The sequence below is a fragment of the Typopeltis vanoorti genome, chromosome 6, assembly GCF_054136105.1.
Source record: "Typopeltis vanoorti isolate ZY-2024b chromosome 6, IOZ_Tvanoo_1.0, whole genome shotgun sequence".
Taxonomy (NCBI): domain Eukaryota; kingdom Metazoa; phylum Arthropoda; class Arachnida; order Uropygi; family Thelyphonidae; genus Typopeltis; species Typopeltis vanoorti.
Window position 1 is genome coordinate 65,094,530 of NC_143554.1, and position 18,941 is coordinate 65,113,470.

The 18,941-nt window shown below is 35.2% G+C and overlaps 1 protein-coding gene across 1 annotated transcript in view; it reads right to left on the minus strand.

Moving 5' to 3' along the window:
* LOC150105502 (calpain-7-like) overlaps positions 1 to 18,941 on the minus strand; it is a 237,561-nt gene that overhangs the window by 118,301 nt on the left and 100,319 nt on the right. The window contains exons 9-10 of the mRNA XM_090394849.1: positions 10,878 to 10,971; positions 364 to 510 (exon numbers count right to left, since the gene is read on the minus strand). Of these exons, the coding sequence (XP_090250975.1) occupies positions 364 to 510; positions 10,878 to 10,971 (241 nt within the window). The remainder of the gene's footprint in view (positions 1 to 363; positions 511 to 10,877; positions 10,972 to 18,941) is intronic.

The window sequence follows — 18,941 nt, forward strand, 5'->3', positions numbered from 1 at the left end:
GGACATAATTTTAAGTTTCTACTTACCATGGTAAAAATGAAGTTACTCTTATAAACTTGAATAGTGATGCTCATTCTTATACGACAATCAATCTCTAAATTCCAGTCAAGTTTCATTAGTTTACTCAAATTCAATATAAGTTCGATCTGATAAGGAAATTAAAAAAAAAATTGAAAAAAAAAAAAAACACTAATCAGATTATGAACCAGTGTACCATAATGTGGCAAACAATTAAAACCAGTTGTATGGATTACGCTGCAAACACATCTGCTTCTCAATACATCAGATCTGTTAATAACCCATATCAGGTACTAAATAATAAAAATATATTATAATAACAGTATTAAGTTTTATAAAACTTACTGAATTAGAACCTGGAAAATCATATCCTCCCATCACTTTCATGTATGCTTTTTCCAAAATTGAAACCCAAAATTCATTATGATTATTTGAATATGAACAGAGCAGTTCACCATGTGTTCCAACTGGTAGGAAATCATCAACAATCACCTGATAAAAATTTAATTTCAAAATAAGAAGATACACTGAAACAGTTTTTTTTTTCTTTCAAAATTTTATATTCCATTTTTACATATATTTCAATTAAATAGCATTTTCATATAATCAATTATTCATAAAAAAATCAGACACACATTCTTAACTATTTTTATTTATCTTAACCATTTTTAACTGCATAACTCCTGATTATTTGTATACTGAAAAACACATGACAGTAGAGAAAGGGAGGTTAATGTCTCTTCTCTCTTTCTCTCTAAAACTTTGATATGGATGCATCTTGATTACTGTGCACAGCTCTGTTTGCTTGAAGAGAGTTGAAATGCAAAAAGTTGAAGGGAGTTGAAAAGAGAATTCAAAGTTGAGTGACCAAGATGGTGACAGACTGTGTGCAATGCTCCCTCTGAGGACAGAGTGAAGATATGATGGTTGTAAAGTTTAGTTGACAGGCAGTAAAAGAGGGAAAATGAAAAATTTGTAAATTACTCAAGGAGTTTTGTAAGCTTGATGCAGGAGAAATTTTTCAAAACATGATAAGTAGGGAGAGAATAAGGTGGTCATCCCTGTCCCTGGAAATTGTGTAAGAATATACTGAGCATGTAAGGACTAGATTTTTTGCTTTGAGAGTGTCAAATGAATAAAATAGGCTGCCAAGGTGGTCTCACGTGCTTCATCAGTAATGAATTCAGGGGAGAAGATATAACAGGTACTGTGTGAAAATAGTTAAGTGTTGATTTCCTGTGACAATTCTTTTCACACCAATGAGATGCCCACATAATACCGTATATGTCGGAGTATAAGACGACTCTCAAATACTACAGAAAACCCCTCGAAATCATGGGTAAGGGCGAGTATAAAAAGGGATGCTTAAGAAAATAGGCAGTGCTTATAAACAAATCAGATTACTTTTTTGTTACATAAATTTATTTAAAATATTACAATAGATGTAAGTCTTAAAAAACAAATAATTATTAACCTCAATTTTCATGTTAATTTTCTTCATCATCTGTTGGAAATAGTTCTTCAGATTCATTGTTTAAATGATCGTCATATGGATCCCAGTTTGAATCCGGTGAATTGATTTCGTTTTCATCGTCATCAGTTCCCACAACAGATCATCTGCTGTATCAGCCATAAGATTAGAGATACCACACTTTTTAAATGATTTTATTACAGTCTCTACTTTTACTTTATTCCATGCTTTGATCACAAAATTGCACAACATATCAAGTGATGCAGTGTGCATAGATCCACCATTTGTAAATTATTTTTTCACCAGTCAACATCCAATTATTCCACTCTTCTCGCATGTGATATTTAAATTATTTGTTCAAGCAGACGTCTAGTGGTTGCAATATAGAAGTTAAACCACCTGGTATAACAGCAATCTTTGTGTTATTTTTTTTAGATGACTTTTTAGTATTCCCAGTTAAATGACTACGAAACATAAATGAATACCTAACATTGCATTAATACAAGAAAGAAGAAATGGGGGTGTCGTCTTATACAATCGACATAAGCTTAAAACCTAAAAACAGCCTAAAATGTAGGCCTCATTTTATACGCCGGTCATCCTATATGCCGACATATACAGTAACTACCATCAACAATCTTCAAAAATCAAGTCTCCAAGAAGATAGGCTTTTTACATGTCCGTCTTCTAAGGTGCACCTGAATGCATCCACTGGCCATTCTGTTTAAGTGCCCAGGATAACTTAAATCAGTCTCTGCTTATACATTCATATTAGAAACATTAATGTTTCTAATGACGTTGCCACCATCATATCCTTCTGTTTCTCTCCAGTTTCCAGGAGTTCGCATATCTGTGGTCTCCAATTTTTAATTAATATTCTCTTTTCTAGCCCAACTCTTAGTGCTATATATTAAAATTGGTTTGAATGTCTAAACTATATGAACATTGTTTATTTTATTATAAAAATAAACTAAATCATCTAATGCCTTTTATTCCCAAAGGGACTAAGCAGATCTTTTTTAGTCTTAATTTTTTGTTGATACAAGGTACTGACAAATAAACAAAACTTCAAAAGTATATTCACCCTTCCATACATCTATAATATAAGAGGGGCAACAACAATCCTCAGTTTCTTGAAAGTCATGACGTTGAAAGTTGTTGAAAGTTTTTTCACTTGGTTATAAGTTAATAATATAAGTCAAATTACAGATGCCAAGGAATTATATTCTTGTTTAATCCATTATCCAAGTGTAAGCAAGCAAAGGTTTGCAGGCGAAGTTCCTTCACAACTAGACTATTTGCATATAGAAACTAACAACTTCAAAAGAATACTAAGGCAATTAATGTAAGTCTTTAGTCTCTATATGCAAGTAGCTTAGTTGTAAAGGAACTTTACATGCAAACTTTGTACGTGAAGTTACTGCCAGTGAGTTCACGTGTCATCTTCATCTGTCAGCAAGTTCTTGAACTCACTGACAGATGAGGCACTCACAACTGAGTCAGGCAATGCATTCCATTCATTCACCACTCTCCAAGCAAAAAATCTAGTGCTCATATCCTTACTAACCACACTCTTACTTAACTTCCAGGGTTGACCTTTTGTCCACCACTATCCAACTGCTGAAATTTCCCTACATTAATCTTATAAAAACATTTTAGTAACTTAAATGTTTCTATCATATCCCTATCTTCTCTGCCTATCAATCAACTTCTGTAACCAACAAACTTTCTATCTATCAATGTAGGGACCATTCCTTACACCACTCAGTAACTAGGTCACTCGCTTCTGAATCTTTTTTATTACTTCCTCATCTCCAAGGAATCCAGGCAACCAGACCTGAGCACAGTAATCCAGATGTGAATGTATCAATATTCAAATAATTTAATAAATAACCAAGTGAAAACATTTTCAACAACTTGCTCTAATCCAAAGTATGTTAATAATAAGGTGCAACACCTTTTTGCTACATGCACATGGGAAGTATATGATTTTTGCATTACTTCAACATTTGTATCTCATCTTAGACTACTTAAATTAGTGTTCTCAGCAAGTTATCTATTTTAGGTAACTCATTAAGACTTATTCATCCTATCTTTAGTGACTTTGGGTTCAAGGCTTCTCCAGAGGTAAGTATCAGCAGCTAGTTACCAGATTTATTCTATTTCTCTCTTCTTTACTTGTTTAACTATCTCTTCTCTCAACTTTTAATGGGAGATTCCCAGTGGAAAAGCCTAGAGTTCGAGAAGGCATCTGCACAATTCAGAAGTTTTAATGCAAATGAAATGACCCAATCAACTCCAAGGTTGAGCTTGAGAGTCCAACCCACTCCAATCATCGACAAAAAACCAGTTCCAGACTCTGCACTCACAATCTGGCCCATTTAACCCAAGAAACAGCAGAGGAACAAGACGAGTTCTGCAAAGTCAGAGAGAGAGAGAGATGTAAGAAACCAATTTCAAAAGAAACTGCAACCCTTATGGAAGTAGAAATGTATTAACATAAGGAAAGAGCTCCTCCTGTTATCCTGCAAGACAAGGAACAATGGCTGGAAGTGGCCACAGTCCTCAAAAACCATAACATAAATAAATGCAAAAGCCAGGAGCATGGATGACGGAGGGTCTGAATACAGCCAGAGATGGTAGTCGACCGTACACTCACTAAACTTTTAGATGATAAAAACATCCAATGGAGGTCTCTTGTGATTCCTCTGTGGCGACGGATTCTCTTATACCATGTAGTACCACACTGAAGTTTTTTTTTTGCATTTTGTATAAGAGAATCCATCACAAGAGACCTACAAAACTGCAGACTAAACCCTATTAAAATTAGCAATATGCTCTGAGCAAATAAACAGTCAATGCCTCTTGTTCTAATGGAAATCAACAAACAGTACCAAAAAATCTATGACCTAAAAAACAGTTTGCAATTTGGCTATAAAACCAGAATCATTACAATGGAAGGCATCAACTGTACAATGTCATTGTTGTCAAAAATTTGACCATGGATGATTTCTACTGCATTAAATGTGGAGAAACCCATGTATTGGCTTCCTGCAAAAATTCAAAAAAACAGAACCAGCTGAATGCTCCAACTGCAGTGGCCCACATCCCACCAACTACAGAGGTGCAAGCAATACTTGGCCACCCAAAAATCAAAAGCAAACCTAACAGCTCCATCAACAACTGCATGAGCACCACAGTAAATGCTGATACCCCCTCCCCAGCAGCACAAAAATCTACCCAAACATATGCCTCATATGGAGAGGTGGTGCCTTAAAACCCTGAAAAAAAAACTAAATCCCAATACCCAATAAATTCAGCCAATCTGCAGTCACTGCAACTAATCTTTGCAAAATGTTAATTGAGTTTAGCAAAGCAAACCTCAACCAAGACTCCACAAATAAGTTTGCGAGATATGCACAAAACAATCCTTACTGCAACAGGAGATAGGTAAAAAGCATAGAATGGCAAATCTCTGATCTAAGAAACAAAATGCATGAACGACAAGAATTTACAACACACCTTACACAATTTACAACTGAGGTAATAAACAAAATGCACCTTCGACCAGTCGACAACCCAAAGCTCAGAAACTACGTTCTATACTGCAATAACAGACACAACACCAGGGATGGGTCAGCACAGTCATATTTGTCAAGCTCAATATAGAACATAATGAAATTAAAAGAGTGGTGCTTAAGGGTCAAAGCTATATAACTGAGGGGAGACCTCCACATAGCCTTTAAAGGAATGCAGAGAACCGATCAGGGCTTCTGACCTAATGTCCAATCCTCACCTTCTCGTGGTGCACCCTGTTAGGTATCTACCTGGATACTGAACGAACGAGGATGGGATGGAAATTTGGGATTTAGTGAAACAAATTGTATTTTTATTGGCTTAAACCAAAATAAAAAAAGATGGTACAACATGACAGAATTTCATGCCGGCTGAGGACATCAGCCAGTTAAACAAGAAACCCATTTTTGTCACCATGGAACCAGGGCAAACAGTGAAAAGTCAGCTACTGGAACAAATCCTAAAACCCACCCCAACTCAACATCACAAGAGATCGGTACTATCAACATAAGAAGCCTGAATGACAAAGAAATGGATAAGAAGCCTGAATGGCAAAGAAATGGATAAGAAGCCTGAATGGCAAAGAAATGGAGATAGCTGAGGAATTGGATAAGTACCAGATCGACATAATAGGGGTGACTGAAACAAAAAAGGCAAAAACTGGTGAAATCTTTCTGAGCAATAAATGCAAAATGTTATATTCAGGCAATGACAATCAAGGAAAAGAAATTGTAGCCATAGTAAATATTTAACACTAAATATGAGACAAATCTTCTTGAATGGTAGGCAGTCTCAAGTAGAGTGATGTAGGCAAATATGAGAATGGGGAACTGGACAATGAGACTTATTTGTGCCTATGGTCCCACAGAAGGTTCTACTAAGGTAGAAGTGGAGGAATTTTTTGAGGCTTTAGAGAAAGCAACTGACACAATAAAAAAGGAAAAGTTGGTCCTTGTTGGGGATCTAAATAGCAAAGTAGGAAATGATTGTCAGACATACAAAAATATTTTGGGAAAATTTGGAGAAAAGAGCAAAGCTAATAATAATGGCAAATACCTGTTGGATTTCTGCTCAGGACATGGACTGGTTATTATTAACACAATGTTCCAACTTAAAAATGTGCACAAATTCACATAGAAAGAAGAGGCAAGGAATAAGAAAAGTCTCATTGACTATGTTTCTGTTGATAGTGATGTATTCCCCCTGGTGTAGGACACTAGAGTGTACAAAGGATTTGAAATTGGAAGTGATCACCATGTAGTCTTGAGCAGGATAAAATTGAATTTCATATTGAAAAGAAGGACATGTAAGAAAGTTTTGAAGCAAATAAAAGTTGAGCAGCTCTCAGATGTGAACTGTAGACTAAAATACACATACATTATTCAAGAAAAAATGAAAGAGTTTGAGAACAGGAATTTCAGATGATTTTAGTAGAGCACGCATAGTATCCATATATAAAAAGGGAAATAAAACTGAATGTGAGAATTACAGAGGTATTTCTCTACTGAGTGTTCTTGGTATGATATACACAAATATACTTGAGAAACAGCTGAGAAGGATTGTGGAAGAGAAGCTTAGTGAAGAACAAGCTGGATTCAGGCCAAATAGAGGCTGTCAGGATCAGATTTTCACTTTATGACAGATAGTTGAGAAATCATGGGAATATAACAAAGATCTGTATTTAAGTATTTAAAATTAAGTGGATATTGAATACCACATTATTTCTTAGCCGAATAAGAAACTCAAAGACAGGAAATCTAATCTAAGAGTTTCGTGCCGAATATAGAAAACTATATAAAGTTCGGCAAGTCCAAGCGTAAGCCAACACCTGGTAGTGCAATGCTATGGCAACTCGTAGTAAAGGTGGAGTAAGCTCTGATCACTGTCTTTAGTATTTACCCATAATGTGAAAGACAGCTCCTAGGAGATGTATTATAATACAGCTCCTAGGAGATGTTTTCCTGCTTAGCAAAAATAGCTGAGAGGGTAATGCAAATAAGACTGCAGAAAGTAACTAAAGAATTAAATCTCAACCTCAAAGAACAATTTGGATTTTGGGAGAACCAATCCACAGAACTAGTTCTCAAAGTTATGGAAAATATCAGCATACAGTTCAAGTGGAAGCAGTGGAAGGATAGAGGGGGATGATCTTCGTAAACATTGCCAAAGTTTATGGAACAATGTGCTTCTTTTTAAACTCCTGCAAGTCAAATTTCCACAAGCTTACCATATCGTACCTCAGCAATTGCAAACTCCATCTGAAGCTACAGAGAATTAGATCATCTGAATGCAGCATCACTATAGGCATCCCCAGGGCTCCCTGTTATCTGCAATTGGCTATCTATGTAGCTGGAATCCCAACAAACTCACACATTTGACACCAGAACAGTTCTACATGCAGATGATACTGCAATAATGGTTCAACTCCTTGCAACCAAAAAACTGCAAGATGCAGTGCCAGTACTAGAACAATGGTTCAAAAAATGTCAAATTGATGTTAATGCAGACAAGAGCACTGCAGTGCTATTCACAAGAAGACAACAGTCCCCAGGAGGTGAAGTTGATATGTTTGGCACATCCATTCCATGGCAACCAGTAGCCAAATACTTAAGGATACAAACACGTGAAAAGGCTCATGTGTTTGTAGTCCATGTTAATTTATTTTCATGGTATTGATGACAACACAGAATGATAAGAAAATAATTATTATTTATTAACTTATTTGCTGATATTTCACTGGTATGATATCCAGCATCTTCAGAGCACAAAAACAGTTTGTCATAGTAAGAGAAATAACAATAGGATTAGTTTAAATAATTGTAACAGACAACACAAAGACTAAGGTCCTACTTAGAAATCATTTATGTTGAAAAAAAAAAATAGATAAAAATAAAGTATTAATTAGATCTTAAAATGACTGTAACCTAGATTTTTGGTAAATTTATACTTCCATGCTTGTTGAGGTTTGGAGTATGTTTTAGAGCTTCTGTTGATTCCAAAAATAATCTCTCTCTCTGACTTATGACTTCTATGTAGCATGTTTGTTTTCTTCCAATTGGTACTGTGTAAAGAAGGTATCTAATGCATGGTCTGCTAGACCTGACTTGCCATAACAACAGTGCCAGATGTATTTTTTTTATGTTCACTAAGGCGATGTCCACAGTTCTTCCTGTTTGTCCATAGTAAGCCTGGTCACAAGAATAGGGCACTTCATTAAATCTCTTGGATGTGATAAAGAAGAGATTTTGTTCTTGGATGAATGGATGAGAGTTGCCAATGTGTGTGTGTCACATGCGCGTGTGTTGAATGTATGGGATGGTAACGGTTTTTCTGCAGTCTTGTGTGGTAGGCAATTGGGGGAAATCTCTGGAGAGCATTTAGTATTTTTACTATCCCCAGAAATCCTGCATTCACAACACACTCAGACAATGCATTCCACTCTCCGTGCAAAGAAACCTTCTCCGCACTCCTCTGCTCACACCCTTCTTATACAGTTTCCAGGGGTTGGTCTTTTGTTCTACCTTCTCTCCCATTCTATGAAAATGCCTACCACACAAGACTACAGAAAAACTGTTACCATCCTGTATCCTTTTTATTTCTGCTATTTGCCCATCTTTAATTTTTATCATTTGCATCAAATAAATACACGAATCCATCCTTTCCACTTCTCTATCTTCAAGTATAATTTTTTTTTATGTTAAATTGTCATTTGGAAGTTTATTTTGCACTTGGTTAGACTATAATAAATTTAGTTTAATCCTTTATCCAAGTGTAAACAAACAAAGTTTGCACCTGAAAATATCTTCAGGACCGATATAAGGTGGTACAACTGCAGGCAACTCACAGCAAAGGTGGACCAAGCTCTCATCACTCCTTGTCTCAGTATCTCCCATAATGCAAAGCACATCTCCTTGCAGGCATGTATAATGCTATGCATTAAGATAAGGGCTGCTACCCAGACTGGTTTCAACCTTGATTGAGGTCTCGTCAGTGGGAGAGCAGACCCAGAAGTGGTGATACCAAGGCAGAAGCAATAGGAGAGGTCATACTTACCTATACGAGTTGCCAACAGGTGTACCACCTTATTATTAAATTACTCTGGATATAGAGAAAGATGTTGGAAGTTTATTTTAGGTAAATATACGTATAGGTAAATATGACATCTCCTATTGCTTCTGCCTTGGTATCGACACTTCTGGGTCTGCCTCCCACTGACGAGACCTCAATAAAGGTTGAAACTGATCTGGGTAGTGGTCCTTACCTTCATGCACAGCATTATACATGTCCGCAAGGAGATGTGTTTTGCATTATGGGAGATACTGAGACAAGGAGTGATGAGAACTTGGTCCACCTTTGCTGCGAGTTGCCTGCAGTTGTACCACTTTACATCAGTCCTGAAGACATTTTCAAGTGCAAACTTTTGTTTGCTTACACTTGGATAAAGGATTAAACTAAATTTATTATATTAAATTGTCATTTATTATTACTTTCTAAACAAACCTAGAGTAATGATAATTGTCATTTATCATTACTTTTGTTTTGTTTAGATTCATCTTTAACCCAATCTGACTGGATACTTCAGCTAATTCTCTTAATTTTATTTCTAGGTCTTCTGCATCTTATAATAAGAGAGCTATATCATCAGTAAAACACAGATGAGTTAGAATCTTTCTGCTAATTTTAATTCCTCCTTTTTTATATAGTTCATGAAACTTCCTCTAGAGTAGATGTCAAGAGTTTGAGAGAAATTGTATCTTCCTGTCTTATTTCTCTATTTAAGAAATTTTTTAGTTTTCTTATGCAATTTAATAACAGAAGAGCATGACTATACATGTATTTAAAGTTTCTATGTATGTTTCTTTTATTACATTTTAATTGTAATTCTATGATAGCTGAGGTTTTGATGGAGTCAAATGCTTTTTCAAAATCCACAAATGTTAAACAGAGAGATTTAATTATATTCACTTCTCTTTTCTATAATTCCTAAGACTATGTATATGATCAATGGTGCTGTAATTACATCTAAATCTTGTGTGCTGCTCTGAATGCATATACTTGAACTATTGCATTATTCTGTTATTACTTTTGTAAATGTTTTGTATGCTGCTAGTATTAAACTAATGGGTCTATAATTTGGAGGACCCTTAAGTGCAGAAATAAAGGGGGAGGGGGGGAATGATTCATTGTATAAGGGTAGATTATTGTGCACAGATTTGGTCACCGCATTTCCTGGTGATGAGGATATGTTAGAAAAGGTCTGCAAAGAGAAGTTCACAAAGCTGGTGCACAGTCTCTGGAATGTGGAGGATGAAGACAGATTGAAAGAATGTAAATTGCAAAACCTTGTGAATAGGAGGAGGAGGGGGAAGATATGATAGAGACATATAAATTAGTCAGGAATTGTTATCAGTTAACATGGAAGAAAGTTTTTGTAGAATGGGAGAGGAGGTAGAACAAAAGACCACCCCTGGAAACTGTGAGCAGAGGGGTGAGGAGAAGGTTTCTTTGCATGGAGAATGCATTGCCTGAGTGTGTTGTGAATGTAGGCACATTGAATCAGTTTAAGACACAGTGAATGTCTTAATGAGCTTTGTGTGTGATAGTGTGTACCTCCCATGACGAATCTCTGACTCTATGGAGGTCAGATAATTATAATAATTTTTAATATTCTCCTTTTCACCTTTTTTATTAATAATTATTATTAATGCATCTTTCCATGCTTCTGGATTTATTTTTTTTTTCTGTTTTAAACAATTACTCTATGAGTAACAAATATGGTTTTTATTAGCAAATTATACAATTCGCAACTTACCTTTCTTGGAACACCATTGATGTTCAATTTTACCATATACTTCCCACAAGGATTATACACTGGTTCTCTCTGTCGATTCTGTGGATAAATAATGCTGTACAAAACAGAAACAGTATATAAGATAACTGTTTTCAGGTTTTTCTAAGGAACAAAAACAAATTTAGCTACTGTGCTACCTCACCTAAATACAGTGCCATTTATTAAAACAACCATTCATTCATTTCAAACACTTATTTTTGGAAATTCTAAATACCAGGAAGATGACACAAAAGTTCTGTAGGCTACTGAAAAACTTAGAACTGGAAGAAATTGTTGTAAAAGGAATCAGAGATGATAAAAATGACACAAACTGAAGATATTCTAGATGTCCAGAGTAATTACTTGGAAAGATTGTTAAATGAAACAAGGTCACAAAGTGGTGGAAGAAAATATTCAAGAGGCAATTAGAAGTACATATCAGTACTTGAGGTAGGAAAAAACCATTGAATACTTAAAATGTGAAAAAACAGATCTGCTCAGAAGGATGAATTCAGATGATTGGAGTAGTTTTCATAATACTCATCTACAAAAAAAGGAAATAAAACTAAACGTGAGAACTACAGAGGAATTGCACCTGAGTGCTTCAGATAAGATTTCTGCAAACATACTTAAGAAGAGGATAAAAATTGTGGAAGAAAATCTTGGAAATAAATAGTATTTCTACTTGCAACACTGTTTTTTTATTTATTTTATGGCTATCCCATATCCAGGAGGTTGGACAACCTATGATATGTCATTTATAATTAGCATTTCAACTCAACATTTGTCGGTTGCTTTTGTTAACCGCACCAAAACGTCTTTATAGCTGCTGTCTTGTGTAAAACAAAATTCAGCTTCTACGTACTGTAATAACAATTAAAAAAAAAAACTTGAATAATTTATAAGTGTATAAAAGGATATCACCTGCAAATCGATGACGTGCCACCTCTGGCACGAGTGCCATAGGTTCGCCATCTAGGGTTTACTGTATAAAGTGTTTATTGTTGAAAACTGTCTTCGTTTTCTGCCAGGAAAGTGCATTTAAAATCATAAGTATGTTATTCTCAAGCAGAGCAGTTTATTTTCTGGTGAATTACATATATATGTAATGCTTTTTTTTTTTAATGTTAAAGTTTATTTTTATTGTAATGGCCACTAAAACCAACGAAAGGGAAAAAACCAACATTGAAGAGGAAATTCATTTCTCTCGAAGAAAAAATTAAAATCTTGGATTGGTTGAAAATTGGAGAAAAACCAGGAGTTGTTGCAAGGACTCTGAATTTAAATGAATCAACAAATCGAACAATCAAACAAAATGAACACAAAATCCGAGAAAGTGTTATTGTTGGGTCAACGGCAAGTGCAAAGGGCTTTGCTCGTGTTCGCGATATTCTAATAGAAAAAATGGAGAAATCTCTAATGATTTGGATAGAAGATTGCACTCAAAAGAAAATTCCTTTGGATGGACACCTTATTAAGCAAAAAGCTCTCAAAGTTTATAAACATTTAAAAGAACTTGATCAAGATTCTTCAGAAGAAATCTCTCAGCATGGATTTTCTGCCAGTAAGGGTTGGTTTGAAAACTTTAAAAGCAGTTTTCTTTGTATAATCTTAAAATCCAGGGAGAATCAGCATCAGCAGACGCTGAAGCTGCCTGGAAATACCCAGCAGAACTTTTAAAAATCATTAAAGGTGGTTACAGTGCAAACCAGGTGTTCAATGCGGATGAATCTGGGTTATATTGGAAAAAAATACCAAAACACACCTATATTTCAAAAAATGAAAGCTCAGCTCCTGGATTCAAAGTTTCCAAAGATAGAATTACTCTACTGTTTTGTAGTAATGCATCAGGTGATTACATGACAAAACCAATGTTTAGTAACAGATCTGCAAATCCTCGTGCGATGAAAGGGCTCAACAAGTATATCCTACCTGTTTATTGGCGGGCCAACAAAAAGGCATGGGTTACAGCTAGTATGTTTGAAAATTGGTTTTTCAAGTGTTTTGTACCCAATGTAGAAAGTTACACAAAGAAAAAGAATATGGACTTCAAAATTCTACTAATTTTAGATAACACACCAGGCCACCCAACAAATTAAAGCCATCTGAATATTAAAATTACTTTTTTGCCACCTAATGTTACTTCACTCATTCAACCACTTGACCAAGGAATAATATCAACATTTAAGTCATATTATATTCGGCGAACATTTCAATTAATTTTGGAAAAAATGGAATCTAATCCAAACATGACACTGCCTTAAGCGTGGAAAGAGTTTTCAATACTGAATTGTGTAAAAATTATTTCTCTGTCCATTAAGGAATTATAACCCTCTACACCGAATGCCTGCTGGAAAAAAAATATGGCCTGAAGCTGTAATGGAACAAAATTTCGTACCTCCAGTGGATGCCGAGCTACGTCGTATAATAAACATCACACACATTTTTGGTGGAGAGGGCTTTTGCGATATGGTTGAAAACGAAATTAGTGAATTAATTGATGGAGAAATAGATTTAAAAGGGAAGGAACTGGTACAATTAATAGATTGGCGTCGAACCAAATGGCGGGGAAAGTTCTGCCGAACATTCTAATTGTGATGAATCCATTAAAGAATTCAGTTTAAAGAAATTAGCAGAAGGATTGGACTTGGCAAGAAAGTTAGGAAGTTATTTTACGGATAAGGATCCCTCAATGGAGGGCTCGGGAAATTCACGAGTCAATTGGATATTTGTTTAGCACCATATTATGAACTTAATAAAAAATTGCAACATAGTGGAAAGCGAAGTCTTATTACTGACTTCTTGATGACTAAACCAGCCAAAGTGTGCAATGAGAATTATACAAATGATGTCCAAGAGATTGCAAGCAGTGATGACCTCCGGCCACTTAAAGAACATCTACGAATTGTTATTTCTGAAGACTGTGATGATGATCAAAATATGCGCTTTATTTTATCGAGTCTAAAACATTTATGCATTATGTGCAATGAAATTTATGTACAATTTGTAATTTTTAGAATTTTATACTACGTATTTGTCATAGTTTATGTTTTCTTAACTTACATGAATTACCTGAATTAAATAAAAATATTGTTTTTGTTGGATGTCATTGTTGTTTATATAATTAAAAAAAAAACGATTTCAGAACCTAACTCTACTTTTTCTATGTGATCTAAGTCTCGTATAAAGCGATTTATATAACGCGGCATTTGTATGGAACCTAACATCCACGTTACACGAGGGTTACCTGTATTATTAGGGAGCTATTAAGGGCACCACTTCAAATGCAGAAACATTTCAAGTAATGTATTTTATTTTTTTTTTTTTTTTAATACAGACTGCTCTCAAACTTACAACTATCGTGTTTATGACAGCCATCCTATTGTATTATTTTCGACACCCAACATTACAATTGAAAGGCTCATGAAAACCACTCCATCCATGATACAATGGCTAGGCATGTAGCTGCAAGGCAACCATGGTTGTTGCAGTGATCTCAGTCTCTAACCAATTATTGGTTAACATTTTGTAGCAAATTTCATTTGCATAAAAAACTGTTCATTTGCAATTTTCTTAGAAGCATTACTTGTGAATATCAAAGTGAGTGACAAAGTGATTCTTCTAGTGGTGTATAAAATAAAAGAGACATCTGATTGAGGAAATGAAAGTAAAAATAATAGTACAGCATGAGAGTAGGAAAGATTGCTGCTATAGCAAGAGATGTCATAATTATAGGAGCAACATTGATTGAGGTTTGTGCCACTAGGTGACAATTGTTAATTATCAGTTGTCACATAGGCTGCAACAAGGTAAGTTATAAAATATCATTACCAGAATCACGTTTAATTTAAATGTCTTCATTTGTAAAATTTTTGGCTGAGTTTCATAGCCATTGTCACTACGATTATAAGAAAACACAAAAAAAGAGAACAATTGAATTGAAAGTGCATGATATTATGTGCACTATTGGCTGAAGGAGAACAGTTCCATCAGGTTTAATAGATATCCAAAATAAATTACAATAAAATGATTTAGTTAATAAACTATTTTTAAATCATCATCATCAAATTCTTGCCATGTACCCTCAAGGAGTGTACAGGATATGACAGTACTACATGAAAAAAATTACATCATTACTAACTTCCTATCTACAATTTTCCTCCAAATCAGTCTGTTACTTGTCAAGACTCCAACATTATCAGATCTCATATTTCTATCGTCTAAGGCACTTTGTATCGTATCAATCCACCTATATCTTGGTCTTCCTCTGGGTCATTTTCCTGCAAACCTGGCAGAGAACACTTGTTTTGCTAATCTTTCCTCTCCCATTCTATTTAAGTGAACATACCACCTGAGATTAGCTCTGCTAACGCATTCCTGGATGCTGACAATGTCAAGTTCTTTCCTAATATCCTCATTTTTAATATGATATTGCCATTGATGCCATCTGTTCACGCCTTTAATCTTTCTCAGGACTCTCATATCTGCGGTCTCTAGTCTTTGGTCAAGTGTTTTACTTCTGACCCAGCTCTCAGATCCATAAGTTAAAACTGGTTTCAACACTGTCTTGTATACAGCTAATTTAGTGTTCCGACTAATTTCTCTCTTATTATATATGAATTTATTCAATTGACTTCCCACCATACCATACCATACCTGAATCCATCTTTGCTGATTCTGTTGTCTATTTCTATATTTAATTTACCATCTTCAGTAAAAATCATGCCTAAGTAGCTGAAATGTTTTACTTGTTCCACAGGTTCTCCATTCACAACACAGTTGACATTTTCAATGATTCTGCCTATTTTCATTGTCTTTGTCTTTTTATTGCTGACCTTCATACCATATCTATTACAACAGCTATTCAATTTAGTCAGAGAATCTTGCAGACTTGTAGCGGATTTATTTAGAAGTATAACATCATCCGCATAAAGCAAAGAGCTGACATTAACATCTCCAATTTTGATATCAGGTTTAATACCACATTCCTTCATAATGTGATCCATATAGATAATGAATAACAGAGGGGATAATGTACATCCTTGTCTCACAACCAGATTTAACATTAAACCATCTTCCTGTACTTCCTTCAATTCTAACTGCTGACTTACAACTAAAATAAAGACTAAGTATTGTTTGATATAATGCCCCATTGACACCATATAACTGCAGCATATTGAATAGCTTCTCTCTTGGCACCTTGTCATATGCCTTTTCCAAATCGACAATACTTAAATACAGATCTTTGTTATATTCCCATGCTTTCTCGACTATTTGTCGTAAAGTGAAGATCTTATCCTGACAGCCTCTATTTGGCCTGAATCCAGCTTGTTCTTCACCAAGCTTATCTTCCACAATTCTTCTCAACCGTTTCTCAAGTATACTTGCATAGATCTTGCCAGGAACACTCAGTAGGGAAATACCTCTGTAATTCTCACATTCAGTTTTATTTCCCTTTTTATATATGGGTACTATGAGAGCTCTACTCCAATCATCGGGAATTCGTCCCTCTGTCCAGGCTTTCTGAACTATGCAGTGCAGCCACTGTAAGCTTTTATACCGCCATACTTCAGCATTTCTGGTCGAATATCATTTACTCCTGCTGCCTTTCCACATTTCAAGCCTTTGATGGCTTTTTCTACTTCAAGTATGGATATGTATTCCTGACTGCATGCCTGGTCAGTGTTTTTTATCACTGTGCTGTCATCACTGCTTGTTTCATTTAGCAGTTTTTAAAAGTAATTACTCCATACTTCAAGGATATCTTTTTCTCCTGTTTTCATGTCACCTTTATCATCTCTAATTCCTTTTACAGCACTCTTTAATCCATTCGTAAGCTTCTTCAACAACCTCCAGAATATTTTGCCACCTTCTTGATATTTATTTTCTATATTCTTGCCAAAGTCCTCCCATGACTTTTGTTTAGCTAGTTATACACACTGTTTAGCTTTCTTACATTTGTCTCTGTATTCTCTAAGAGTAAAAGCTGACTTATTTGCCAGGAACTTTTGATATGCTTTCTTCTTTTCCTTCACTGCCTCTTTAACTTCCTGTGTCCACCAGGGAGTTCTGATTTTTTTTATCCTTGCACAGAACCTCACCACATGCCTCTCTGGCAGAATCAATCATTGTTTTCTTCAGAGTTTGCCACTGAATCTCCAAGGTTTGATTCCTGTTCTCAAACTCTTTCATTTTCTTTTCAATAATCTTTCTGTATTTTAGTCTACAGTTCACATCTGAGAGCTGCTCAACTTTTATTCGTTTTAAAACTTTCTTACATGTTATTCTTTTCAATATGAAATTCAATTTTATCCTGCTCAAGACTAAATAGTGATCACTTCCAATTTCAAATCCTCTGTACACTCTGGTGTCCTGCACCAGGGAGTAAACATCACTATCAACAATAACATAGTCAATGAGACTTTTCTTATTCCTAGCCTCTTCTCTCCATGTGAATTTGTGCACATTTTTATGTGAACATGGTGTTAGTAATAACCAGTCCGTGTCCTGAGCAGAAATCCAACAGATATTTGCCATTTTTATTAGCTTTGCTCTTTTCTCCAAATTTTCCCAAAATATTTTTGTATGTCTGACAATCATTTCCTACTCTGCTATTTAGATCCCCAACAAGGACCAACTTTTCCTTTTTCATTGTGTCAGTTGCTTTTTCTAAAGCCTCAAAAAATTCCTCCGCTTCTACCTTAGTAGAAACCTCTGTGGGACCATAGGCACAAATAAGTCTCATTGTCCAGTTCCCCATTCTCATATTTGCCCACATTACTCTACTTGAGACTGACTGCCATTGAAGAAGATTAGCCTCGTATTTTGTGTTGAATACTATGGCTGCTACTCCTTTTCCTTGATTGTCATTGCCTGAATATAACATTTTGTATTTATTGCTCAGAAAGATCTCACCAGTTTTGGTCTTTTTTGTTTCAGCCACCCCTATTATGTCGATCTGGTACTTATCTAATTCCTCAGCTAGCTCCATTTCTTTGCCATTCAGGCTTCTTATGTTGACAGTACCGATCTTTAACTCTGGTGATGTTGAGTTGGGGTTTGTTTTCAGATTTGTTACAGTAGCTGACTTTTCGCTGTTCGCCCTGGTTCCCTGGCGAAAACAACGGGGGCCTTGATTAACCAGGCGACGCCCCAGCGGCATGAAATTTTGTCATGTTGTACCATCATTTTTTATTTTGGTTTAACCAATAAGAATACAATTTGTTTGGCTAAATCCCAAATTGCCAGCCCATCCTCGTTCGTTCAGTATCAAAGTAGATACCCAACAGGGTGCACCACGAGAAGGTGAGGATTGGACATTAGGTCAGAAGCCCTGGTCGGTTCTCTGCATTCCTTTAAAGGCTTTGACCCTTAAGCACCCCTATTTTTAAATATAAACAAAAAATTAATTAAAAATTAAGAAACACATGAATGATAAGTATTAATCAGTATAGCAATTGTTTTTGTTCAGGTTGTGAATGTACAGTCTTTCCAAAAGAAAATATCTTTTGTGTAACACTTTTGGTTTTGTTCCACTGAATCCTGTGTTTTTGTGGATAATGCATAGCTTGCTAAACTGGATTTGTTAGGTTCTTTAAGTTAAATGAATTCCTGATGTTCTTCAAGATGAATTTGTGCAGAATGACCAGTTTGTCCATAATAACATAAGTTGCAAGAGCAGGAGATTATGTAAACTCCAGGATAAGAAAGAAGAGAATATTTGTACTTAGGTGAGATAAAAAGGTATTAAGTTTGCGAACTGGACAGAAAGATACTGTCAAATCTGTCAATGTAGTATTTCTATTTTTTCTGAAAGTCAAGTCCTTTAACATATGGAATACAAATTCTGGTCATTTCTTCTTGAGACAATGGCTATACTTATTTTCTCGATAGTTTTTGCATTAGAACAATTAGAGATAAAGGTAGTTCTGATAATAACAGTTCTTTGTTTAGAAGAGAATCTGTAGAACATATTTTATGAGCTCAGTCGATAAGTTAATTTTATATTTATTGTGTGATAATATTGATATTGTATAATTTTTATAT